General features: G+C 40.6%; 2 protein-coding genes across 2 annotated transcripts; one reads left to right on the top strand and one right to left on the bottom strand.

Moving 5' to 3' along the window:
- Positions 1–374: 374 nt before the first annotated feature.
- EBNA1BP2 (EBNA1 binding protein 2) lies at positions 375–4,822 on the bottom strand. The gene is made up of 9 exons (XM_057416742.1): positions 4,611–4,822; positions 4,418–4,501; positions 4,024–4,181; positions 3,333–3,456; positions 1,973–2,062; positions 1,824–1,899; positions 1,480–1,570; positions 986–1,157; positions 375–650 (listed from the first exon to the last, which is right to left on the bottom strand). Exons 1-9 carry the CDS (start codon positions 4,677–4,679, stop codon positions 600–602), a joined length of 915 nt encoding a protein of 304 aa, XP_057272725.1. The 5' UTR covers positions 4,680–4,822; the 3' UTR covers positions 375–599.
- On the top strand, positions 4,797–25,717 carry CFAP57 (cilia and flagella associated protein 57). Its single transcript, XM_057416764.1, has 22 exons — positions 4,797–4,953; positions 5,040–5,356; positions 6,835–7,118; positions 7,281–7,452; positions 8,408–8,560; positions 9,664–9,803; positions 10,494–10,659; positions 11,048–11,161; positions 11,655–11,867; positions 12,469–12,642; positions 13,059–13,220; positions 13,699–13,854; positions 15,954–16,047; positions 16,927–17,117; positions 18,278–18,451; positions 19,184–19,342; positions 19,749–19,892; positions 21,028–21,144; positions 22,107–22,241; positions 22,325–22,468; positions 24,863–24,989; positions 25,285–25,717. The coding sequence occupies exons 1-22, from the start codon at positions 4,797–4,799 to the stop codon at positions 25,476–25,478; spliced, it is 3,687 nt and encodes a 1,228-aa protein (XP_057272747.1). The 3' UTR covers positions 25,479–25,717.
- The last annotated feature ends 1,863 nt before the right edge of the window (positions 25,718–27,580 follow it).

Raw genomic sequence — 27,580 nt, 5'->3', positions numbered from 1 at the left:
AACATATTAGGCCCTGCTTGTCATTAGGTGAGTCTGGTACGTTTCTGCCAAGAGAAAATGTGAGAAAAGGGAAGAGGGAACCTCAGTCTGTCCAGAATTGTGGCCTGACAATAGTTACAGAAATAAACCTGTTTGTAAGATTGCTGCATTTGCCTTGCTGCTGTTTCCAAACCCATCTATATAAATAGTCTAAAAACCACTTCAATATGTTGACAGGCTTCAGACTTCTTATTCTGACCATCAACATGACCCAGGATTCAAGTTTACCAAGTACATGTCAGCAGTAGCTGTGGAAAAAGTTGTCAGAACAGAAGGAACAACGGGCAGGGATCAGCAACCATTCGTAACACAGCTAAACATGAGTTAGACTTAGCTCTGTGCAAACCATTTAATGTGTTCACACACCATAGGTTTAAGTAGAAAACAATCCTTCCACAAAACAGGCAGTAAGAAGAAATTAGTGATAAGGCACTAGTTTCCACTTTTCTTCTTGCCGCTTGGAAGCGCCCAGCTTGCTCCATGGTTAGCTGCTTGATGAGAGCAGAAACACATCTTGCAACACACTGAAACACAGAAACCCCATTGGGAGTAGAGTCCTCTTAGCGTGCCCGGCTCTTCATTTTCTGCCTTGCTCTCTTTCCAGGTCTCTTCTGCAAAAAAAAAGGACAATATTTCTTTCTGTGTCCTCAATATCCCTTCCAGCTCTAGAGCTTGCAGAGCATACTTGTCAAGAACTCTGGAGAGGGACATTTAGAGACACAGATAGCAAAAAATATTACTTGCTAATTCCCCCCATTCACTTCCCTGCTGAGATACAAAACCACTATCCTCAACTCTGTCTGCAACTGAATCAAGCTCAGCTCCGAAAGACAGGCAGTATCACTTCCCATTGCTGGAGGCACCCTTCACATACTCAGCTCTCCCTCCCAGACCAGGACTGGCTTCAAAGCCAACTCAGATCATTTGCATGCAACATTTTGCTTACGTTGAGGGCCTTTTTCCCTCTTTTTCCTCCTTTTCCTGGGCCCTTGTTGTGAGCCACTTTTGAACTGAAGCTGGATACATCATTAAAACTCTCCTGTGTGTTCCACTTGGAGCCTTTCTTCTTCCCACCAAAACCAAACTTCTGATTCTTGTATCGTCTTTTGGCATTTGGTCTGAAAAACAACCAAACAGCATCACGGCCTATATTCCTTTCCTCAGGAATACCCAAGAAGACACATATATCTGCTGATAGACTTCCATTAGCCATCATAAAGCTTTCCCCTCTTACTGAAAAGGCAAAAAATAGCACATTTCAGTCTCCGTTACATTCTGGCCACAGTTTTCCTCCTCTGTAGGGTCCAGAAAACCACCTTGGACTTGTTTCAATGTTAATCACAACAGCTTTCTCCTTCCACAAAACGATCCCCCAGAAAACTAAAAAAAAAATAATAACCAGAGATTCTGCATTTGAATTTCCTTCTTTTCTGGTCTCACCCTTTCTTTGTTCGTTGATTTGCATTGCCTTTTTTATTCCCCTGAGATGACGTCTGCTCTTCGTCTAGGAAATCCAGCTTGTCAGACAAACCTGCAAGAGCGAAGACATGACAGCTACCACCACAGGAAATACAAATTTTCAGTCGAAGCAAGTAATAGTAAGAAGTCACCCTCATTGAAGAACAGCTACTTGGGAGGATTTTCACTAGCACAGAATTCTGCACAGCTGCAGTCTTTCAAGCTTAGTGCCCAGCACTACAGATTGACACCACACATCACATGGCCGTACACTTGCTCATACATTGCTGCTCCCACTACACATTTGCTCTCTTTGAGAACTTTACCTTTCTGGTATTTTTTAACTGCATTCAGCATATTCTTTTTCTCCTTTTGTCTTCTCTGCAGAATCTCAGTTTGCACCTGGGATTAGAAGCAGAACATTAGTGCTGTCCTTAGTAGTGTCCCACACATAACTTCAGTAGCTCCTCCTCACCTTCTTGCCATATTTTCTCATTGCACGGAGCTGTTTCGCTTTCTCAGACCTTTCCATTGCTTCCTGTTTACTCTTCAGCTTCTGTCGAATCTTGTTGGGGGAACAGAAAAAACAACATTTATCAGTAATGCAGAAGAAAATATGAGAATTTTATGATTGCTGTGCAGTCCTGAAATCAATAATTATATGTGAACTATTAATGAGTGTAAAAAAAGTAAAACATCTCTCAATCAGATAATGCTTTATAGGGCACAACATTCTTTCAGCTGAGGGCTGGAACAGTTATTACACAACCTCCTGAACTGATTTGTAGCCAAAATCTCTAGAGACAAGACAGAGCCTTATAATGGGCTGTAACAGAACCAAAAAATAAGTGTATCTTGTCACATCTTGTCAGCTTACTAAGGTCTATGTAGAAGATTTGAAAGTTTCTTTCTTGTCATTTAAAGCACTGAAGAAGAGTCAACAATCCTTTCATGCCACATCTTTTTCGTTCCCTCCCTGTTAATAAACGTTTCTATAAAGATGCCACATTACAAGGGATTACGACGAGTTCAACCCAGACCATCTGGCTTCAGTCTGTGACTCCACTAACAGATAAAAACTCTGTTCTTCCAACAGAAGCCACCAAAAGAACAGTAATGTGCAGAACTGACTTAAGCCTCAGCACAACCTAATTATTAATATTCCTCTTTTCTAAGAGTAGTCTATCAGCCAGCAAAACAGCGATCAAGTCATCCATGAACCTCCAAATTAGCTTCTAGCTCATGTATATTTAACTTACACAGTGTAGTATCTTTTCCAAAACTAAAACAAGAGTTAGGCTTCCATTTTGAACAAAGATCACAATCAAAAAGCAAGTTCACAAAATTATTTTCCATGCAAATCTGCCTTACTACCCAGGATAGATTAATTCAGCTGTGAAAACACAGTTCAAAATCACAAAGAACCAAAACAGGCTGACTATCAACAAAGGGTGATACTTAAATAGGTAAAAAGTATCATGTTAATGCCACAGTTGACTGCAGTCTTGGGACAAAGAGCATAAACACGACCAACTTCACTACTACTGTTACATGTATGAAGAATTTGCCTCCATTTTTAATATTAAATACATTCAGGACAGAATATAGTAGAAAAGAATATATGCTTTTCTGCTTTATGTTCCAATCTGTTATGGAAGTCCACACACTGCACTGAAATACCTATTCCTGTCACAAACAAGCTTTCAAACACAAACATTGTCACGGGCACTTGTCAGAGATGAAGTATTCACACATCACACCTTCAAGTCAATCCCTAACACAGGCTAAAAGCAGCACATAACACAGGACAGCGAGCCATTATTCACTGAACATACCTTCTGCATTTGTTGGTCTGATTTGGCCATCTCTGCAAAGTAATCATCTGGCCTTCTAGTAGGAACCTGGAGCTTATGCAGCCTTGGTAGGGCTTCCAGGACTGCTGCCTGCGCCTGCCGGTAACTGGGGAAACAGCACAGCACCAGCTCTGTCACTGGCATTGGGCATCTCACAACACCAACAGGAACTCTGCTCACATAAGCTAGCAGATACGGGGATCTAGCAAGCATTGATCCAGAATTGTATCAACATTCCATGCTACTATAAGCAATTTAGGTGCCAGTACAGTATTAATGCTTACATCTTGCACATATACATTTACCTAGTTTCCAGCTACAGTTTTGTATGGTGAATTATAAAAGGCAAGGCAAAACAAGAGAACTGTAATAACATCAAAGCAAATTCACAAAGAAAAAGCCATACCCTGTGCTAAAACCACAGTGCTGCAATCAAGGAACTTTGTAAATAAACTTTTCAGTAAAAGATGGAAGTCTGCTGTGAGGAAAGAAATTCTTTCCAGTGACAAGTTAAATATACTGTCATTAAAAACATTCAGAGCCACCAAATGTGGCCCAAGAGTGCCACAGTGACAGCCAGTGTGGCTGTCAGCAGCACACCTGCAAAACACAACACCCAAGCACGCAGCATTATGCCAAAACCCTGCAAGAAACCTCTCTTTTTGACACTTACAAGCTCATTTCTCTCTGGAAATCATTCTCAGGGTCAACAGCGTCTTTGTTAGAAGCACTCTGTGAAACGGGGTCCACGACCTGGCCCAAAGTCACGTCCAGCCTTTCCACCCAAGCCAGATGCTTCCTGAATTCGGACAGGCACTGCTTCAGGCCTTCCTGCGAAAGAAGCACAGCCCTGCACACCTCCGCAAAAAACAGCCCCCCCCCCCCCCCGCCCCGACTGAATGTCCAGGTGCACCCTGGAACGCTCCTCCAAGGTGTTGCCCCCCAAATCCCCACACCAAGGCAGGCACCCTCCAGGCCTGCCCTGCCCCGACACCCCGGGCCCCAGCACTGGCGCAGGCTCTTCTGCCGCGCACCCGGCACCGACCCGCCCCGCAGGCCCCGCTCACCGCATCGTTGCGCCGCTTCGGCCGCTCCTCGAGCACCACGTTGAGCCCCGGCTTCAGCTCGCCCCTCAAGAAGGCCTCTTGCAGCTGTGGGAAGGGCACCGTCAGGCCGCGCCGCCGGGCTGCCCTATACCGCAGCGGCCGCGGGAGGCCTCACCGCAGGGCCCCGGCCCCTGCCCCGCCACCGCAGGCTCACCTCCGAGTCCGAAAGAGAGGAGTCCTCCGAGTCCGAGCCGGAATCAGAGAGGGAGTCACGCCGCGCCATGCTGCCACCACTGCCCCACCACTTCCGCCCACGTGCGAGCGCCGCCGCTGCCACTTCCGGGGGCGCCGGCGCCGCAGTTGCTACGGCGACGGCAGCGGCGTCGGCGGCAGCAGCCCCATGTCGGCCGTAGTGGCGCAGCCCGTGGCCGTTCTCGGCTGCCGGCCGGGGGTCGCCGGCGGCGTCTGCTTCTTGGAGGATCAGGTCGTGCTGCACGTGGTGGGGGCGGGCTGCGTACAGCTCCACCTCAAGCAGAAGTGGCACAAGTTCATCCCAGGTGGTCCCGGTCCCGACCCCGGCCCCGACCCCGGCCCTGACCCCGGCCCTGGCCCCTGCCCGCCCTGACCCTTCTCCTCCCCGCAGGCATCGAGAAGACCCGGGGCGTGCAGGCGATGGCCATAAGCCCCGACCGGCGGTACCTGGCCGCCGCAGAGACGGTAGCGGATCAGCCGGTGCTGACGGTCTACGACCTGTCGTCGGTGCCGGCGCGGCGGCGGAGGACGCTGTCTGCCGCCGAGCTGCCGGAGCGTATAGCGGTGTCTCTGGCCTTCTCCCCCGACTGTCAGTACCTGGCTGCAGCCACGGCGCCCCCCGAGGGGCACCTCACCTTCTGGTTCTGGGAGAAGCAGCGGCTGATGGCTGCCATCCGCCTCGAGGTCCCGGGCAGCAGCGTCTGCCAGGTAACAGTGGCGGCTCTCACGGGCTCCCACCCGCTGCCAGCCCCGGGGCCGTTCGGATCCCCGCAGCCTTGCCACGGGGGTGCACGCAAACACCTCCGCAATTGAGCTGGGCCAGCGTCTCTGCTGCTTGTGTTTAACGTTTTGATTCACAGTTGACTGGTTCTTTGGGAGCCTATTGCACTCTTTCAAAAACGTGGGCAAAAAGACCAAACTTTAGTCCAACAAGTACTGGGTGCCAGGTAGGTTGGTGCCATGTGAGTTCAGTCTGCAGGATAAGTGCCCAGTACAATTTCCTGTGACCACATGGCTTCTATCCAGGGCAAGACAGGAAGGAGCGGGCTCCACACTGTAGATTTTATGTAGTTTCCATGGCCTTTCTTGCCATCTGCTGTTGGCCTTCCTCGGCAATAGAACACTGGGCTAAATAAATCTTTGCTTTTGACCCACAACGGACATTGTTATGTCCTTGTCTTTTACATCACATGAGATCTATGGTGTGGGGCCAGTACAGCTGGCCAGTGTGTGTGCAACATGTCCTTTGTCTCTCTGCAGAAACACTTATTAAATATACTGTCTGTGTTCAGCAGGCATAGCACACATCTTGAAAGCTCTCTGCATGCTTGCACACCTTTTCCTTCCTGCAGTCTGTTCTATGGGCAGGCCATAGTAGTAGCCCAGGAAGAGTGCCTAGGAGCAGGCTGATGGCACTCAAACAATTCCTGCGTCCTTCTTGGATGAGGTTTTTAGTATCTTTCTTGCAGGGAGCTAAGAGGCTTTCAGTACCTGGGTTGGCTGGACCCCAGCTGCTGTTTTTTTCTGGGGTACAGCTAGACGGAGAGGTTGTGTGAACTACTGACTTCATGAACTCAATTTCTAAGAGGAGGAGAGTGACTTGAAAGACAACTACTGTCTAAAGTCCCATTAAGCATGAAAAATGAGATCTAACTACCACTGCTATCCTTTATGTTGGGTATTAAGATAGCTATCCCACTTTTTCTACCAATAAACACCTAATTATGTGAATTAATATGTATAATGGGCAAGGTATGCCAGAAATAATTTATTCCTGGCCTTTAGGAATGAATGGTCCCACTTCTCATGAAGCTTGCCACTGGAAGAAAAAAAAAATGCTAATCAGCAGTAAAGAGGTATTTTTGCCTTACTTTTGGCAATCCTGAAAGTCAGAGACAACTTTCCCTTTGGTATTGCATTGTGATTCAGATAGCAGCTTAATAGAGTTAACATATTTGTAATATCATGTAAAATTGATATACAGTGTTCTGAAAGGGGGGAAACTGCAATATGTGGTTATGATGGTTATTTCTTATTCTTTTCTGTATTCCTATATGTTTCTAAGAAACTTCTTCCCTTGTTTGTCCTCCTGTATCTATTATTGAAAGTCTTCATAACAAGTGTCATATTTGCTTATTTGTGAATATAGTTGTATAAAATATTTTCTCTCTTTTTGTGTTCCACAGGTGAGTTTTAGTCCTCAAGACAATGCACAGGTTTGTTTCACCGGAAATGGCTTTTTTAAACTTTTTAAGTACAGTGAAGGAACTTTGAAGCAGATGAATTTAAAAAAGGGAATGCCACAAAACTACTTGTGCCATACCTGGCTGTCCAAGGAGGAAGTTATATGCGGTACTGACACAGGCAAACTTATCTTGTTTGAAACTGGAGATCTGCTCTGGGAGACAAGTGTAGAGTACAGAAAACTACACAGGGAATTAGAAGAAGATGCGACAACAGAATATGAGTGGTAAGTCTGTTAAATCTCATGCTTGTTCATGCAGATTAGTTGCAGGTCATTCACTTATTTCCTTCTTGTCCAGTTTGTGAATAATATTTTGATTGCTGCTGATAAACATTTTTTTGTTTGTCCTTCAGTATTCTTATGTCTTTATGCATTTCCTGCTTGCATTTTTTCTGTTGGTTCCAGTGTTGATAATGGCTCACAACAGGATTCTTTGCCTCAAATATCTGCAATTGCAGCTTATTCCAAGGGATTTGCATGTTCATCTAGCCCAGGAATTGTTCTGCTGTTTGAGAAGACCAGGGGAAAGGAACTCTACAAGGAGAGTCAAGAAATCTGGGTAGGGAGAAAAAAACTTTTCCGGGCAATAATGCAGCAGAGGCCTGTTTAGAGGGGAGGGGTACTTCCAATTCATTTATTTATGATAATTTTTAGCACATCTCTGAATTACATTTTAAGCATTAGCTAACTCTCCTGATTGAAAGGAAGGGAGTTGCCAGAGGTCACATTGAAAGGCAGTGACAGGTGAATTTTACAAGGTAACTCTGCATGTTCCCTCATCTAAAATCTGCTTTGAGGCTGCTAGACATCAGGAAAACTTTAAGAAACTTTTATTCATGGAGACTCCTGGAGCTAAGAAGTACTATAAATCAATTTTGCAGAACTAGTCTGCTTAGGTTTTTTCCCAAGGCAAAATTTTTGTCTCTTCAGATATTTATGAGACTTTTCCACTATTAAGTAATCCATTAAGATTTATAACTGTTCTATAGTGAGCTGTATGCATTGACTTCTTTGCAGCTTCTGGATAAGAACGTTTAGCTCTGATGACCTCATCAAGCCTTCATACTTTAAGCCTCAGAGGTCAGATCTTCCCTATGTAAGAGACTCTGTAATAAGGCTGTTATCAACCTGAACGATACATTGCAAAGAACTGTTACTTTGACATCACAATTTTCAGGCAGTTTTCATTCTGACACTTGCTAGGTTTTTTTCTCAATGTTTTTCTGCTACCATTTTCAATTTTGTTTAAGGCAGTGCTTAAGTTTACTGCTGGAAATGTCTGTTGATACTTTTTACATCTGTAATGCTATAGATACAATTATATTATCTTGTCCTCTGTTCCTTGCCTTGCAGTAGTTAGATACTATTAAATATCTACGTTTTCTCATTGATACTAAGTATATGCTTATTAGAGTAGCATTACAGCAAAAGTTTTTGTGTGTGTATGTGTGTGTGCATGCCTACTACTAAAACTTGAGACCTGGAATATCCCATGGGATACATTTCTTTTGCAGCTTCCTAAGGACCAGTTCAGCAGTGATCCAAAAAAGTCAGGCAGACAGAACATTATATGTATATGCTTCAGCCCCTCAGAGGAAACAATGGTTGTTAACACACATAAGAATCAGCTTTACATGTTTACTATGCTCACCACTGATTTCATGAAGGTGAGTGAAATCCTATCACATTCCACATCCCTAATGGCCAGTAAGAGGTATTGTAATGGCACAGGCTGTTTAGTGTCACTTTCTATAATGCATTCTCATAAATACCATCAAACAGCATCTGAATGCTTAAAGCTCATGATATGATGAGTTCTGTGTGCTTCTCTAGAGCTGTATTTCAGCAGCCCCTTGCTCAACCATCCCTCCATATGAATACCTGATGTTATTCAGGAAAATGAGAGAGGACACTGTTAAGTCTGTTTAAGGATGCTGAACTAGTTAAGTAAATGTTGAACTAGTTAAGCAAAGCTTTAACAGAGAGACCTTTAACAGAGAGAATTTTAACATGATAGTTTATGCTCCACTTTAACATGCAGAGTTTTTAATGCAATGATAAAGCTGGAACAGCCATGGGAATCTCATGTGACTCTAAAATAATAGTCATTGAAGTCCTAGTTAGAAGTGAAACCTCTTTGTGAAGGACAAACTTAATGAAAAACATTCCCTACTCTGAAGGAATTAAATAATAAAAAGACAGGAGATAAATGTATTATCACGAAATAGACTGGCTTGGAGTTAAATATGTACAGGCATATGGAAAGGTCTTTACAGGAGGAGGTTTTGTAGTTATGGGTCCTTTTTCTGCATGCAGCGTAAAATTTTATTTGGGCTTCACTTTGGGATGTACTAACTAAACATCCTGATTAAGATGCTTATCACTCCGCGCTGGATTGTTTTTAAATATATGTCTGGCCAAAAAGTCTTAAATGAATTCTATTTATTTATAAATAAATTTTATTTATTTATCCAGTTTGCATTTCTTTGGACACCTAAAACTACTTTCTGCTCTCACTAGTGTATGAGGACTGTGGAGCCTACATCTTCCCCCCCATCACTTTTCTTGATTATTAATTATAAAGTTAAAACTGATTCTAACATTGTTATGTTTTCAATATTGTTATGTTCAGACCTGTGCACTGAAAGGAGTAAGTGGTTTCCTCAAATCTCTATTTGGTTACTGCATGCAAAGAGCAATGATAGATTTCTTACCTGACTTACTGCTTGTAGTGAAATATTTGTGAATTTTTGTTTTCATTGCTTCTCAGGAGAGGATTGCTTATTTTAAATATCTGACTTTCCCATTGCATTCTGCTTCCATTACTGGTCTGGACATCTGTGTTTGGAAATCCATTCTTGCCACTTGTTCCCTGGATAGATCTGTCCGCATCTGGAATTACCAGACAAAGTAAAGAGTTGTTTGTGTTTATTACTACCTTTTGCTTTTTTTGTATATTGTATCTAGCAGGCAACAGCAGCAATTTCTCATGAATGAGAGTGTTGTTTTGGTAAAATTCTTGTGTGGTGTGGGATGTAAATGGTCTTACTGACATTATTTAGGGTGTGTGAATATGCAATGCCTTTAAAACCAGTGCCAGAAGACTCCAAAGCCTTTTTTATTAAGCCATACTTGTGTCAGACTTCTCAGGTGTATTGAGGAAGAAATCTTCAGGAATGTTTCATACAGCTTTGTTTTAAGTTACTGCTGTCCCATCTCCTGATTCATAGCCATAGTTCTTAAGCAAAATGACTCTAGTTTTTAAGGTTCTGTGGGAGGAGAGGGGGAGAAAAACAAATCTCAGAAGAGATATTTATGTAGGTTTGCAGTCAGCAGCTCATTTACCTTCTTAATCATATTGCATTAAACAAGGATTTGCTCTTGTACCTTCCACACTTTCTCTGTGAACCAGAAAGTTCAGATTTACCTTTGTTTCCTGTAACATCTGTGTGATGATTACTTAACTGAATGACATTTCCTCAATGAGAAGGCAGAGACAGATTGTAGCTGCAGGTGTTCTTGCTGGGCCAGATAATGTCCCCTTCTGCATGCACAGGGAGTTTGTACTATTCCATACTGCACAGTGGTTTTCTCTTTCAGCACTTTGGAGCTGTATAAGGAATACTGGGAGGAAGCATACACAGTATCACTTCATCCCACTGGCCTTTTCTGTTTGGTTGGATTTTCTGACAAACTACGATTTATAAGTCTACTGTATGAGGACATGCATGTCTTCAAGGAGCTTGATGTGATAAAGTGTAGAGAGGTAAGGAGAGATGCAAAAATGAAATAGAGGAGTTATAAGAAGCAGAGTGGCAAAGAACATAACAAAAGCTAGAAACCTCTCTAATAGACACTAGTAGGATTTAGGATATCAAAGCATAGAGAAAAGGAGTTTAACTTGAAAAATAAGCCTGGAGGCCGATGTGTAATGTGACCTAGGAAGCAGCAGAAGGGGTAGTTTGCTCAGAAATGCTCAAGGACTGAATTTTACAGGGAAAAGTACCAATTAAGAAAGCAGTAAGAGGCTAATTATGTCATGGGGTTTTCTTTTTGTGTAACATTCTGATTTTAGATGATGTCATTGGAATTCAATTCATGAATGTTATTATCTGCTGCATCTGCAGTAATGGGTGGTTATTTTGTTTTTGTAGTGTTCGTTCAGTAGCAGAGGACATCTTTTTGCTGCAGTTAATGGAAATGTCATTGAAATTTATTCCAGCATCACCTTTGAGAATATTAATAATCTGAAAGGACATAGTGGGAAGGTTAGTAAACCAATCCTATGCAATACAACTCATTAAAGTATGAACTAGTTGGTACGATGCATTTTGAAAAGGTAAAGTACAATTTTGGATCAGAAATGGGCCCAAAAATTAAAATTAGAAATTCAAAAGTCAGTTTTCTTTAGTCAGAAGTCAATGTATGCATGTATTAGACACATCTAAAGAGTCTGTTCTTAAACTGGAAGTGAGTGACTGGCAGGTAGCTGAACCAGGAAAAATATCCCATTAATAAATTATAAAAATGAAATGTACTACTCACTGTTGAAATGAGCTTTTTCCTGACAGTGGGTTCATAAAGTAGTTGTTCTTGGTTTATTTTTTTTTAAATATAATTACTTGAGAAACATCCAGGGTTTTTTAAGTAAGTCTTAGAAATACAATTACGAAGTTGACATGGATTTACCAGTAAAATGACTCCACACTGTGTGTCTGTAACCTACATATCAGGCTCCTTGGTGTGTTTTGCTTTTGCCAGATACATTCAGTTAAGTGGAGTGCAGATGATACTAAATTTATCTCCTGTGACACACATGGTGCTGTGTATGAGTGGAACTTGTCAACAGGTGAAAGGGAGACAGATTGTGTGCTCAAGTCCTGCAGGTACAGCAGCATTGACCTGTCTTCTGATGCCAAAGTCATCTTTGCTGTTGGATCTGACCAAACTCTCAAAGAAATTTCGGAGTCTTTGGTGAGCTAACAAGGACTCTGGGATTTTGCTAAGTTTTTGGGGGGAGGGTAGTAGTGCTTTGTTTTTCTTATCATCCATTTGGTAAGCAGTAATCAGTAGGGTTTTGAGAGCTGCAATATTTACTGACACTTTTCTTGTGTTCTTTATCATGAAGCCTGAGATTATGCTGTAATTTCGTATTTTTATAAATTTATTCTGATTTACCTAGAAATCTTCTAATCCTGCTAACTAACTTAGCAATCTTATATCTACAGTTTTGCTGAAAGCTAAGTGTATTGCATCTCCTACTGTAGGCTACATGCGTTTATTTTATTTTTTTTTTTTTGGTCCATAAAAGTAGTAAATTGTATTTAATAACCATTACATCTTTCAGAAGTGATCAATGTGTGGACCTTGGCTTGAAATTGTGCTTATCTATAAAGCTTAATATTAATGATAGTTATGGCTTTACTCCTGAAGGCATGTCGATTCTTTTGACTGCATTATTTGCTGCAGACAAAGGAATGACAAATGCTCATGCAATAGGTAATCAAATACTATTGGGGAACTTAATGTAATGTGAGGCTTTTGTGTGGTGGTTTTGTTTTGCCTTTTTTTTCAGATCCAGCATGAAGTGCCTGCTTTTGATGTTGTTTATACTGCAGTAGCTGTTTCTCATTCTGGGCACATGGTATTTGTTGGTACATCTCTGGGGACAATTCGAGCTATGAGGTACCCATTACCTTTGACAATGGATTTCAATGAGTATCAGGCCCATGCGGGTGCTGTTACAAAGGTAACATAAAGTATTTCTTTTCCCTACACTACAGGATGCACATGTCTCTTTTAGCACTGATTCTCCTTCGCATTTCATAGCATAATAAAACTGTTAAAACTGAGGTTGAGCCTCCACATGGAGAATGAATATTACAGCATTCATAGAAGTCTTCTCCCTAGAAATAGATGTCACTGGATAAGCTGTTGTTGGCTAAAAAGTGGCTTGCACCAGGATACGTAACATGGTATTTCTCTGATGGTGAAGTTTAAAATATAGGTCTTTCTGGAAAGACAAAGATAAAGTTACCATAGAATCATAGAATTGTCATAGAAATGACAGGGAGTATATGGGTGGGGAATAAAATTTGGAGCAAAATCAAACTGCCTCTGTTCTTCCTTGTCTCTGCTATTATTTTGTTGTCTTTTCATTCTAAGATGTCCATAACAAATGATGACCAATTTCTGTTGACTGCCTCAGAGGATGGCTCTGTATTTATCTGGAAAGTCTACGAGAAAGGAGGTGGGATAGTGAAATGGCAGAAGGAAGCTGAGTATGCTGAGGAAGTGTTGATCCTGAGGTCAGATATAAAAGAGAAGGTAGGTGGAGCAACTTGTGAACATGAACCATAGAATTCCTAGTGTACAGCTTATGAATTACTTTTGCATATTTGTGACTAGTTGTTCCTATATGGCCTTCTGCTTAAAAGAGCTTGCATGCCTTTTGTTATAAAAGAGATTACAGTAAGTAGCTGCAGCTGCTTGTTAACATGCAGACTGCATTGTGTGAACAGTGAGTGTGGAGAAAGGTTTAGATTTTTCTCTAATACTTTTCTGAATCTCTTGAAGGCAGTTTTAATGGAGTAGAGAAGTCAGAAGCTGCATTTCTATAAACCATCTTATAAGACAACAAAGGAACCTTACTTCTGGAATGTCGTCTTGGTCTGTCTGTCTGTAAATTCTCTGCAAAGGCTGTCTTTTATAAATGCATGCATGTAAATAATACATCCTTAACAAGCTGTTGCTAAAGGCAAATAATCTCTCTGTTAATACTGTCTTCTTATCCGTGTTCTAACAGAGTCAGGCAATGCTGGACCTGCAGATTCGTGTGAAAGAGCTACAGACAGAAAAGTATTACCAACTAAGTCTCAAGGACATGTACTATAATGAAAAAATAAAGGAATTAGAAGATAATTTCACTCAGGAAATAAGCTCCCTTAAAACCAAACACCAGGTATGAATCATATTGCAGAACCAAATACCAAGAAATCCTTCACTGAAAGGTTGTATCCAAGCTTGCATTAGATATGTATGAATGCCATAAAGCATCTGAAAAATGACATATTCCTTTCCAATACAGATGTTCTTGATATTTGTAAAGCATGAAGCTACCTTTGAATCAACTGTCTTGTAAGTACAACAGAATGCAATAGTTATCCTAGGGAGCCTACAAGTATCTTTACATAAAAACAGTTCCAGCAATAAATGCTGACTGGGACCAAGGACCAATAAGCTCTGTCACCCTTGAGTAGAAATGGGACCATGGCTTAAAAGCTCCATCCCACATAAAGTCACAGCTGCTGCAGGATCCTACAATTATTCTTCTAAATGCCGCCTTTGTTGTGCCCTGGCTGCTTAACATTTTTGAGAACATCTGCTGAGATGCCTTGTATGCTTTTTGAAAATAGAAGTAAAATACATCCCCTGGATTTCTTCTGTTTATGTATTTATTGATTTCTCTGTGGTCACAAAGCAGGAGTTCCCTGAAAGCAAAAGCCACAATAATTCTTCCCAGTGTCTTATTTATTTATGTCCATTCATTCTATTCTGTCCATCTGTCTGTTGCACACACCACATTTCTGACCAGTAATTTGCTATATTTCTGGACACTTTTTAGAGTTAGAAGGCAAGTGATGCAGTACAATTGGCGGTACAATCTGGCAGTAAGATGACTTAAGTGACAGATTACACATCGTGTGATTCAATTCTGACAACCTCATGTTCTTTCCAAGCTTTTGGATGAGTATTATCCTATCCTGGTGATTTGTTACTGCTTATTTTGTTGGGTCGTACATAGTCCCTTCAAGCAGTATTTCAGTTTGACTCCACATAAAGAAGGATTCCAGTATGAAAGCTTGCCAAGTTACTTACTAGATTTATTATTTTATGGTCTTGTCGTTTTCAGGTGCTCCTTTTATACCTTTCTTGTCTTTTGGCCTTACAAATGTTCTGGCAGGTTTCTGATTTTGATTTCTTTTTAGGAAGTTTAATGATTCATTTTACTGCTTTCTTCAAGTAGTTTCTCAGGCTCTTTGGCTTTTCTCATTGTAGTTTTTGCATTTAAGTAACCTGAGTTTTAACCTTTCATTTCTCCTCATTTTTGTACAGCTTTACCTTTTACAACAAAACCTTTTCACTTCTTATAGATTCTCTGTCTTTTATCTGTGCTGGTTTTCTGTTCTGTGGTTCTTCAGGTCTTGTCATAGAGTTATAATAATCTCAGCTACACTGAAACTTCTTTAGGCTTGTTGATTATAAGCTTGCAAGCAAATGAGTTTGAAGGTGAATAAAACTTTTCTAGGCAGGCAAACGGTACTTTCCATCCAAGTATTAGTACTTGTTAAGATTAAACTGAATGACAGGCTTGGGCCTAACCTTTCTAGTTGTGGCCAGCAGGCAAATGAAGTATTTCTGCTTATACAAGACCCACAGAGTTGTTACAAGAAGAAAGTGAAAAAATTGTACCTATGGTACAATTCCCAACTTTTCTGGGAAATTTCTCACCTGTTTTTTTGTTCCAGTTCTTTGTGATTTCTTAGAAGATTAAGTCATTTGTAGTGGTAATCAGACATTCCAAGCAAATGGCATTCAAAACTTGCTTTTGCTTATGTATGTGTCATTCTGTGCAAATGACAGTGGTTTAGGCCCTCAAGATTGCTTCAAATGAGGCAGGAAGCAGCCTGAACTTTAATATCTGGATAACAATTTGTGGAACTGCATATTCTTTTCAAGCAGGCACACACAAGAAAGTGGAGGCTTTTGTAACTCACAAACTTTCCTTCTTAGATTAGGATCATAGAGTGTCCTCAATTATATGAACTCCATTTGCTGCTTCCCCTTAGCTTTCCGTAGTTTTGTAACTTGCCATAACAAACTAATCTCTGGGAATACTTGGCTTAGTGACACATAGCATCTGAATTTTGGCAAGAGATTTCAAACATAACTTCTTTTGTGTATGTGTCCCCCAACAGGGGCAAGAGCACAAACGATTTGGATACTGCTTTGCTTTGTTTCAAATAAAAATGTATTTGTCTTTTTCTTTTTTTCCCCCAGAATTTACAGAGAGAGAAAGAAAACCAGGAACAACAACACCAGCTGCAAGTGTCTGAGCTGATGGATAAACAGGCCAGGGAGATGCAAAAGCTAGGTTAGACTGGAACAAGTGTTTGTAACTAGAATCTGGAGGAAGCCGTTAGTTTCATAGCAAGTAATGTGACAGGGAGGGATTACTAGAGTACAAGAACAGGGAAAAATGCATGAATGTCATATAGGTATTACAGACCAAAAATTTCTCTAAACTGCATTTGTTAAACACACACATGACCATGATGAGAACATGTACATGGGCACTGTATCTTGGAAGTTTGAGTTTTGAGATTAGTAATTTCTTCATTTATCTTATAGCTGACTGTGCAAGGATAGTGAAGTCACACAGTTCAGCAAAGAGGGTGATATACAATGCAAACAACATGGAAATACCTGGACCTTAGATTCATAAACAATATATGACAGAAGTACTGCAAATGAGTACCATAAAACAAGTCCACCCAAAACTGTACTCTGTAGCAGTTGTGCTTACACAACTCTGTCATGGCTGTTATCTCAAGGGAATGCCTAAACTAATTGTTATTAATTTGTTGTAATAGCAGAGTGGGGGACCTTGGTATAGGTTTGAGACTTGTTAAAGCTGGAACAAACCACCATTCAGCAGGGATATAGCAGGATATTCAGAGATACAACAAAGAAAAGTGGATGGTAGCTTTGGAACAGGCATTATTAGTGAAGTGGTAAGTTAAAGGAAGAGCAGGAAACTCAAGAGATGGTTTCCTGGTGTAAAATTTTATATGTCCACAGAGTCTAAAAGCCCTGTATATCTGAAGAAGAAAGCGATGAAGTGCATCTAGTGTAACTTATTGTAACCAGCTGCCAAAAAGATAGTACAGAATAAGACATTGATGACTGTAGGAGGATAGGATACACCTCTTTTCTATTAGTTTTATCCATTCTGTATGTCTTCTCTTACCAGAATCTGACAGTAATCAGAAACTCTTAATGGAAAATGAGAAATACCAGGAGATGCATGAGAAATACCAAAAGATGCAGGAGGAATATGAGAAACAACTACACAGCTTGGAAGAATGCAAAAGCAAGGCTGTGAAGGAACTAACAGCATACTATGAGGAAAAACTTAATGAGAAATCTGTTCTGCTGAAAGAGGTAGGAATCTTGATTTGCAGTTTGAGTTACTGACCAAGTTTATCTCCAACTCCAAAGACAAAATGTTCCCTAAGACAGCAGAGGTGGGGTCCCTCCATGCAAATCCTGATCTACCTGTAATCCTGGGGAAGTGTGTTGACAGGTAGAACAGTAATAAGGAAAAGCCATCTGAGATACCAATTTCTCTTACTTCTTACCTTGAGTAAGTAACATGCTAAGATTGATATCCTTGGGAATTCTCAGCTTCACCTCTCTTTCTCCTAGATCCCAGAACTCCTCTTTATTGATGTGGGCTAGATACATTTACTGTAATTATAGAATCATACAATCATAGAATAGTTAGGGTTGGAAAGGACCTTAAGATCATCTTGTTCCAACCCCCCTGCCATGGGCAGGGACACCTGCCACTAAACCATGTCACCCAAGGCTCTGTCCAAAAGAAGAAGGCTCTGCCCAACTGATGAAATAAAGATTCAGTCACCTTGTTCTGGTGAAGAGATAACATTTCTAAGGTGGTGAATTCCATTCCCAAGTCCCTGAGGTTCTTGCTGGCATAATCTGGGGGATGAAGAGAAATACCCCGAGTTCTTCAAAAAACCCTGCACATGGAGGTCAAAGACTTGGCTTGACAAAGGGCAGCTGGATAACCAATACTTATGTATCTAAAGTCAATAAATTCTACGAACATTCTGTTTGAAGCCCTATGTTGCAATAACAATTTGGAAAGAATGTGAGGAATGACTGTGAGAAGCATACAGAGCCTGATGCAAACCTGAGTGGTTATTTGACCTAATGCATCAGAAGCAGCAATTTTAAAATACATTCTCTAGTGTCACCCATATTTGCATTTTCTGCAGCCAGAATAAGTTTGTTGGTGTTAGTGTTTGGGCCAGGTTCCTACCTTGAAGCATCCAAGCCTTAAGAATGAATTTTTCTTTTTTTCTTTTTTTTTTTTTTAAGAAGAATCTTTTTTATGTTTGTCACAGCAGTTTTTAAAGCTACTTTAATCCCCTAAGAAATTACCTTAAATGATATTGCTGCAATTGACAAATCCACAAAATATAGATCCTCCCAGGAGAAACACAGTTACAGATAAAGAACCCTCCTCTTCTTTGTCCTTCTTCCTTATCTTCTCTAATGTTTGCTTTCCCTAACTGCAGACAGAGGAGGATATGAGGCAGCAGCTTCGAGCACATGAAGAAATTAAGAAACAGATTTATGAAGATGAAGACCAAGAAATCATGGAAATCAAAATTAAGTATGAGCAACAACTCTGGGAAGAAAAGGAGTCTAACATGCAACTGAAAGGAGAAATTGGAGTCATGAATAAAAGGGTATTTCTTATTCTGTGATAGGATCAGACCTGCACTTGGAGACTTATAGCCAAGGATTGAATGTGATGAATGACATGTCAAATTAGTCTAATTTAATCTGTAAATACATGGCATTTTATACGAGAACAGTAGCCCCTTCATGTATCAGATTGTATGTTTAGAATATTTGGGTAGAAGAAGCTGTGTGCTTATCGTATTGCCTTCAGTTCCGTTGTCTTCTAGACAGCAGGAGTTTCTTCATGTGTCCTTACAGTCTGATCATCACCATTCCTTGGTTCTGAATTTCTTGGCTTCACAGATCTTAGTACCGAGGCAGGGATTTTGAGGGTACCCAAGAGCTATAAACTAGGCATGTTTCTCATCTACTTTTGAAACCTTTAGAGATGTATGGCAAATGATCACCTTCAAATAATTTTCCATGGCTTGAGCGCTATTTGAAGCTGATGCTTGGGTATAATAACCATACCCTTCTTGTCCTGGATGCATATTTCTTGATTCCTTGTAGTGCAGTGAGTATTCTATCAGAATATACAGAAAATGCAAACACAAATACTCAACTCCCTTTTGAGTTACAGGCATTTAAGTGATGTGATGCTCCTTCATCAGATCATAGTTTTTTTAGCTATCTTTTATCTCACACTGTCTACAAGGTATCGTGCAGAGTAGGGTGGCTAAGTTGTGCACAGGTTTTAGAAACTGTTCTTTGGAGTTCTTACTTGTTTGCCTCCCTAGTTGAACAGCCTACAGAAAGAGCTCAAAGAGCGGAACAGGTGCATTGAGGAAATGAAATTGGCACAGCAGAAGCTGCAACGCTTCACTAAGTCACTGGAAGATGACATCTTGTCACTGAAGAATGATATTCAAGAGAGAACTGTCACTATCCAAGACAAGGTGAGAAACTGGACAATTGTCTGAGATCAAAATCACCCTCTCTTAATTTAATACAGGTATTTATTTTAATAGTATCATGTTGTGGCAGTATCACATGACTAGAAACAGTTTTAAAGAATTTGCGATCTTTAGTTTGGGGTTTTAGTTTTTAGCCAACATTCTAAGACTTTCTTGGGGAGCTCAAGTTCAAGATGTTGAGTTTGTCATGCCCTGCTCTGGGATCTGTAGATGGCTCTCTGCATTATTTGCCCCTCCCTTCTCACCCAATCTGTATGGATGTGCAACTGAAGTTCAGCCTTCCACTAGATCTGTGACTGCTGGTCTTGCCTCTACCATATTTGTGCCTAGTCCTACAGGTCTGTTTAAGATGCTGTGTCTGATTCACATCTGTACCTATTTCTCCCAGGAGAAGCATATATATGACCTAAAAAAGAAAAACCAGGAAGTGGAAAAGTGCAAGTTTGTACTGGATCACAGAATAGCAGAGTTGAAGAAGCTAATAGAGGCACGTGGAAATGATATTAAAATAATGAAGAAGCAGATCTATGAGGTGAGTAGCACTCTCATTTGGCCTCTGATACTAAGTCCTTTGTCTGAATGCAAGTCCCATGGAAGATTCTACTCTCTTTGTTCCTTGACTTCTTTCAAGGATACACAGCATTGATTCAGTATCTTTACAGCTAATAAAAATATCTGTGCACAATAGCTGATATTTTTCTATCCTATGCTACCAGTGATCAACACAGTTATTTAAACTCCTGTTTCAGTATTTAATTCTAGGCTCCAAGTAATATCAGTTTGGCTTAAAAAATAGATCCTGTCCACATACCCGGTAGAGTTTGCAAGACAGTGCCTGGTTTACTGATATGGAGGAAGAGAGAATGAGCTTTACTCAGAAAAGTTGCAGATTTATGCAAACATAACTCTGTTTAGGGGTTAGGCACATGCACAAATAACAGTTCATCAGCTGATCCATGGAAAAATTGCATGCATTCATACTTAGCTTACAGCAAATTCATTGAAGGAACTTATTTATGATAGAAACTTACTGTGACCTCTCCATAGAAGTAGCTTTAGATCAGCTAATCAGTGACTTACTAGCTTTCGTAAGTCTGTTTATTCAGAACAAAAGCCTTTTAAATAAAATGCAAGGTAGTGAACAATTTTTATGTACATCAGACTAGCATGATGAAAGCCCTGTTCTCTATTCTAGTCACCATCTTATGCGAGTAAATGCTGTAGTACCCTTATCACTTCCCCCCCCCCCCCCCGTGTTTTACATAAGTAAGTATGCACAGCTTTTCACTGCATTTGTTTCTTTTCAGTATCAGGTGGTTCCTATCGTTGCACTTACTCTTTCCAGCATTGACTGTTAATCTCCATCTCAGGCAAACATTTTTATTCATATGGAACAGCAAAGCTCCAGTTCAGCGCAAAGAAACAAAGGGGCATCTCATCCCTTAAATACTTGTTACTCAAAGGGGAATTAAATGTCCTTGTTTGTGTTTTCCTGTATGTTCTGACAGAGGGCAGCGTTGTTCCAAAATTTACTTTTTTATGTTGTAATTCAGCCTGAAGGGGGATCTACTCCCTCAATCCTGTGTTTCCAGTCGTGGTTTTCCTGTTTTGTGTTGTTTTTTCACGTCTCCTTTTAGTCCTGATTTCCTCCTCCTGCTTCCTTTCAGACGGAGGGCGAGCTGGAACGATTCCACAAGGAGAGCACACAGCTGAAGCTGAACGTCACGCAACTGCAACAGAAACTAAAGGCAACTGACAATGAGATGCATAGGGAGAGGCAGAAGGTATGGGGTACAACCACTGTGCAGGTCCTACATAGTGAAGTTTGTGGGGACAGAACACTGCAGAAGCATTAATCTGAGCAAACAGGTACTTCAGGGATCCTGTGTCCAAGGACCAGGAGAGTCTGTAGTCAGTGGGGACAAAGAAAACTTTCAAGACTGCAACCAGCTTAGAAAGTTGATGTTTAAAAAATCCTGTTAACGATGTGTCAGTTTGTTCAATCAACACATATTCTCCAGGGTTTAACAGAGCAGTGAGGCAAATGTTTAACACACTACCCTTTCCTGCCCAAGCTTGAAATCTGGGAACACTTGGTCTAAACAGGAGCAGCACATAGGCTACACCTATTACTTATGTAGGTATTAGTAGGATGAAATGAATGGTGGGCATATTAATGGGGGGAGATGAGGAGCCCTTCTCTTTGACAACAAACACATCAGACATAAGGGAGGAAAAGTGAAGGGGAAGGAATTTAACAGGGAGTGCAGGACTGAGGAAGCAGGTAGAGGACCCTGGTTGAAACCAAGTGAGAAGGAGAAGGCAATCTTGGTGTGAAATCATCAAGTTGTGCATGCGTCTGATCAGTGTTTAGTGGCTTGGATTCTCTTATTAACTGTTTCTGTGTTGTTTCTTAATAAGAATGTAGGTTGTTTTGGACAGGCCAGTGAAGGGATAGCATGCATGATAGTCAGCCACTGGTTATCAGATGAGATCTATGGATGCTGGCACTTACATTACCTAATGCAAGTACCTTGGATTATTATTGCTGGTAAAACTTATCACTGCTCTTCAAAATGTAGTGCTTATATCCCCAGTTGTTATTTTAATGACTTTTTTTTTTTTCAAGTAAGTGGAAATAAAGTATATGAGAGCTTTCACCAGCTCTATTAGACTTCCTAGAAAATTGCACATAATGGAGTGCTCTGATGAGCCAAATAAGAATGTACCTACATCATTCTTGCAGAAGCAAAATATGGAAGCTCTCATCAAACGATTTAAAGCAGACCTTCATAATTGTGCGGGCTTCATTCAGGAACCGAAAAAGCTGAAGAATGGGATCCGTGAGCTCTACACCAAGTATGTGCAAGAATCAGACTTGGTGAGTAGGGGCCTTCCCCTTCTCCTTGCAGATGAATTTCTCTGGTAGTGTAATTACTAAGACAACATGCTGTGCCCCCTCAGGAGGAGACTGAAACGGCACAAAAAGATTTGCAGCCCGAGTGCATGAGACAGCAAGAGTACCTTGAGAGGAGTTTGGCAGCTTTAAAAAAGAAGTTGGTGAAGAATCAGGAAACTCACCGAGGTGCTTACTTGCGCATTATGCAGGTAGTAAGCTTTTTCCTTGTGATATGGAGAGGGAAAAACGAAGCAGCTGCACTGAAGATACTTTAGAAGCCTTACCACTATGGTTTCTTAGGACTTTGAAACAGTTTTGATTTGCTTCCTCACCAGAAATTCCTAAGTTTTTCAAGTGCTTCCATTCAATGATAATGTTCATTGAGCTACTCAAGTACTATAGTTTTCTGGATATAAAGAGCAAGATTTCTGAAGTCAGAAATTCCTGCTGTTTTGTGAATACTTTTTGTTTACCTCCCACTCCCTGATATAAAAGGTGATGGAGAATCTCTGCTGCCTGGATATTTTTTAAGCAATTTATTTCCAACAGTATTTAGAATTGCCATTATAGTCAGTTGGTAGCTGTCTGAGTGCCAAGCTGAACTTGCTATGTGTTAGTGTTTAGGAGGTAATTTTGGAGGAAGAAAAATAAGTCTTTGAAAAATACTTCTTTGGCCTCATAGTCAGTCTGAATTCAGAACTTTCTGCTTTGCACATCAAGGTTTGCAAGGAAGTTCAGAACCATATGATGAACATGCCTATTCATACAAAGATCTCTTGCTCAGAAACTTTGTTCTTTAAAAGACAAGGTAAACTTGTGACTGCTAGGGACAAAGATCCAATTTGTTTTCATTTGGAGTGAGAGGATCTAAAGCCCCACACCAAACATCGTAGGAGGACAGCTTTTTACAGTCTTTTCTTACCATGATCTCCTTCTGCTCAGTCAGCATTTCCTTTTCCCCTCACTAGCACTTTCTTCATTGTTACTTTATTTTGCTTCCTCAGAATTATTAGACCCCAGTCCCCTCCTAAGCCATCTGCTTTTTGCCATGTATTTATAGTGTTTCCCCAGGTCTAGGCAGCAGCAACCTTCTTCTTCGGCCTTGTTTTAAGTTTTTTTTATTCCTTCTGTGAGTTAGATGCTTTTAGCACAAAAGGAGATGGCTTCAGAAAAAAACCTGAAGAATTTCCTTGCTGAAACAGGGTGACAGATGGTGCTCATAATGATAATACTTGATGTCTTGGATCAGTAAGCCTAACATAAAATGATGATTAAAACTGAATTAATAAAACATCTGGAAGATGAAGATATCAAAGGTTCTAACCTGCCTGGTTTCTTCAAAGAAAAAGCAGATCTCTGAAGTCTAGTAGATTAATGAGATTTTACAGCCAGGAGGAATTATCATGGTCTTCCAGCCCTTCTCAGGGGGCTTTTAAGACTAGCTAAGACAAACTTCTGTCAGGACTTGCTTTGAAAGAGTAAATGACATTCCAATGGCCATCTAGCACTGCTCGAGACTGGCATTATGTGAGGTATCCAAAGCATGCCTTTGGGTAGTTTATCTTTTTAAAATATTGCCACTTATGATGAAATTCCATGGGTTGGAATCATGCTATGTTCCAAAACTTATAAAAACCCCCCACAGGTAGCTGAAAGCATTGCTATTCTTGGGTCAAGCATAATGGCAGCTGTTTAACATTTGCACTAGCTGTTGATGTGATAAGGTATTTCAGTGTCTTTGTAAGAGGCAAATATACAGTTCCACTTCTCATGAATTCAGAAAAGAAACATTTAGTTAGTTGTGCTCCTCTGTCTGAATCACGAGCAACAGTTTTATCATCCTATACTAGTATTAGCCCATACTGGTTCTGCTGAAGTCTTTGAATCTGTTGCAACAATGGGTAAAGTACACTCACTTGTACTTTCACAACTCCTTCAGCAAGATGCTTTGTGGTAGGCTATTATAAAAAATAATAATTAGACAATTGAACTTTTATGGATTTAAAATTGTCAGAAAAAGTACAAAAGATTAATACATAGCTAACCTTTCCTCATAACAGCATGTTAGCAGAAGATATCTCAAGTCTCTATATGCTTTATATATTTCTTAATAATTTGGAAGGGATATTGGAAAGTGATATCTGTCAGAACTAATGGAGAGGGCTTTGAAGATCAGTAAGGAGATACAGGTAATTTAAAAGTGAACAGACACATAGTGGCAAGTGAAAAGCAAACTAATAAATGCTGGAGGGAGAAATGGAAATTCCTCCTATTATTTCTGAATTCATTGGATCAGTCCAGGAAGGGACCTGAGCTTTCCTATGAAACTTGAAAGGAACAGGATACCTTGGAGTGCGGCTGCAGTTAGGAAAGCAAAACAAATATTAGTTTATTTAGCTAATATAGTTTGAATACTGTCATGTTTTGTATCAAATTTACTGTGGCCTTATCTGAAATGTTGTGTACTGTCCTGATGGCCCTTTACTTTCTGCTTGTGATACTGCTTCTATACTGTCCAGTGGCCTTCCTAATGATATGAAGATACATATTGCTGAGCCAGATAGTACCTCTGCTTTCCCTCATAGGGAGTATTGGTTTTGCAGGAAAACATGTGTCTGATTAAGGAAATTAATGACTTGCGGCAAGAACTGAAGGCAGCCCTCACCCAGCTACATCACCTCAAGTCAACACTGAAATTAACCAAGAAAAGAGAAGCAATTCAAGACATAGGTGAATGGTGCTCCTTGTATGTTTTCCTTGTTGTCAATACTCATTCCAGAAGTCCTTTTTGTCTTTGGTGAACAGTTCTCTTACGCTCTCCAAGTTTGTCTGCTTGGTGAAACCTGTTATATTTTACAACCTATATATAGTATGGGTATAGTGTATATAGTACAGTATATATATATATAGATATACAGCTCTACTCCTTCAGCCCTGAAAGATGCATTTCCTTGTTCATGCCAAAGAATCCTGCAAGGTGGACCTTTGTTACTCTGTCATGTTCTCTCTGATTTTATCTTCCTAGCTCCCCCAAGTGAACCGCTGCCCAGCCCAGCTGTCCTGAGGTTGAATGCAGAAAAGGAAAATGAGAAAATCATAGAAATGCAGCAGCTAGAAATTCAGTACCTGCGAAACCAAATCCAGGAGAGGGTGCAAAGCCGTGCAGTTCAGCTTCCTGAGCTGAATCTGGAAGGAAGTCAGAAGACACAGCAACAGTGATCTAGTTCAAGGATGTCTTACATTATTGTATCATCCTGGCAAGATCAGAAATGCAGCAGCATAGATTAGACTTCAGTGATTCTATACTCTTTCCATTAGAAGCATTCGTGCAGCACTCACTACTCTGAATGCAAGGCAACAACTTCACTCCTTCCCCTTCTACTTTCCTGGAATCTTCCCTTTCCATGAGGCCAAGGAGCCAAGAGAAAAAGAATAAATTTGTGTTAGTGCAAAACTGATCTTTGAGCCTTCATGCTAGGACAGGTATGCACCTTCCTCTTGAAAAATAGCGTGTCCTAGTTCAGAAGAGCTGGTCAAACTCTGTAAACCTTTTCTGCTAGAATTCTAATTTGCTGTCATTGTGCTGAAAAACTCAGTATCAGCCTTTTATTCTCCAGTATTGAGTTGCTTATGTCCATATAAAGAACTGCCCACACTTAAGACAGATGTCAGCATTATTCCAAGCAGGTATCCAGTCACAGACTAAAAATCAATTACCTTGTGAGGGCAACCTTTGACTAGTGAGCTAGAACCCTTGCTCAAGACTGCCTCCTGTCTGGAGATGCATTGTCTCATCTGTTACAATCATTTCAGCAGGACAAAAGGCAGCACAGTTACAAACTCTGAAACCTGGAATAAAGTCCAAACCCTGCGTCACAACTCTTCCATACCTTTGCTAAATTAACCTTTGCTTGTCTTCTTCCTAGCATCTGCAATCCCTTTCCTTCAGTTTTTCTGTGAAATTCTTCTAGAAAGTCACCGTACAAAGTACTCATGTATAGCAAAAGGCAGGGAATCATTTATTTAATAGTGGGAGGAGAAAAGCACTTTTTTCATCCTTTGTTGTCAGTGCATAACACACTGTCTCACTGAGGAATACTGCACATACGTCAGAAGTTTAAGCTACTGATTGAGCTTAAACTCAATATAATACCATATATTGTTATAATACTATATATGGAACTATATAGTATTCTAAGAGCCAGTACATTGCTGTTCCCATTTCCTAATCTGAATTGTAAAGAAGTGACAAGTGGTTTCTATGTTAAACAGAAGATGGTGGTGCCAATGCTGGATAACACATAAGCTATATTACCATTAGCGATACTAGACTCATTTCTAGGTTGACACCATGGCAAAACGAGCGCCTATGACCTGGAGACTTCAGCTGAGTGCTTTGGCCAAGAGTGTGGAATTAAGTTTCTTTAGTCTTACTTTTTTCATTTTGCAGCTGTAACTGGTATGGAGCATGGGTTTCACAGGAACAAAAGGAATAAATTACAATGGAATTGGTCTGTTGATGTGCTAACTTAGCACCCTTTCTTCCTCCTCCCCTCCACATATAATCATCTTGATACTTCCTGTACAGAAAGAGGATGTAATTAACATAATTAACAAATATTTTAGAAACTAGTTCCCTCTTAAATTTTCAGAACACACCCATTCTAATTTGCTGGACTCCCCTGTGGTATAATTTTCCCCTCTCTCCATCAGAATAAATAGAGTGGCAGAAACCACTGCTTTAATAGATGTGTTTTAGAGAAATGGAATCAATCTTCCTGAAAGAGAAGAATCTTGTCCTCATAAGAGGAAGAAGCATCTACAGGTGAAGAATGATTTCTAAGTGGTGATTAATATGCTTAAAAGTATGCCCGTGTGTCACCCACATTAGAAAGATTTTAAAGGCAATAGAAGGCCTGTCAGATGAAGCCTGGGTACAGAGCTGGCAGACTAGGTTCAAGAGGATTTTGAACTTGATCTTAGTGGCTAAGAGGCAGCTAAAACACTGTTCATAAGAGAGAACTTTGAAAGTCAGGCACAGCAGAGGGTTTCAACTGAGGTTTATCAGAAACTTGCTGGAAGCAAAATAGAGGTACAAACCCCTTCTATACTCGGAACACTAGACCAAGGGCAATTTCCCACACACGTGCTGTAGAAATGTTTTCAGGATTAAGTTGTAACTGGATTATGATTTTGAATGCCAATGATCTTCTGAATTATCTCAGGCTGCAAAGACGCTCTGCTTCATCCTGTCTTGGTCTGCATTGTCTGTTTCTCCTGTTGATACCTTTCTAAAGGCACTAGTAAGCATCTCATGCGCT

This window comes from Pezoporus wallicus, unplaced genomic scaffold (genome assembly GCF_028554395.1).
Source record: "Pezoporus wallicus isolate ANWC-B61680 ecotype Strahan unplaced genomic scaffold, APGP_CSIRO_Pwel_v1 contig_5908, whole genome shotgun sequence".
NCBI classification, from domain to species: domain Eukaryota; kingdom Metazoa; phylum Chordata; class Aves; order Psittaciformes; family Psittacidae; genus Pezoporus; species Pezoporus wallicus.
Note: the sequence above shows the minus strand (reverse complement) of the source record. Positions and strands in the feature narration are given on the sequence as shown.

Coding starts and splice junctions, on each gene's coding strand:
- EBNA1BP2 (XM_057416742.1), bottom strand. CDS start 4,679: ATGGCGCGGCGTGACTCCCTCTCTGATTCCGGCTCGGACTCGGAGGAC. Junction 4,502..4,610: donor CCTCTCTTTCGGACTCGGAG/GTGAGCCTGCGG, acceptor CCCTTCCCACAG/CTGCAAGAGGCCTTCTTGAG. Junction 3,457..4,023: donor TTCCAGAGAGAAATGAGCTT/GTAAGTGTCAAA, acceptor CTGTTTCCCCAG/TTACCGGCAGGCGCAGGCAG.
- CFAP57 (XM_057416764.1), top strand. CDS start 4,797: ATGTCGGCCGTAGTGGCGCAGCCCGTGGCCGTTCTCGGCTGCCGGCCG. Junction 9,804..10,493: donor ATCTGGAATTACCAGACAAA/GTAAAGAGTTGT, acceptor TTTCTCTTTCAG/CACTTTGGAGCTGTATAAGG. Junction 22,469..24,862: donor CTTACTTGCGCATTATGCAG/GTAGTAAGCTTT, acceptor TTGGTTTTGCAG/GAAAACATGTGTCTGATTAA.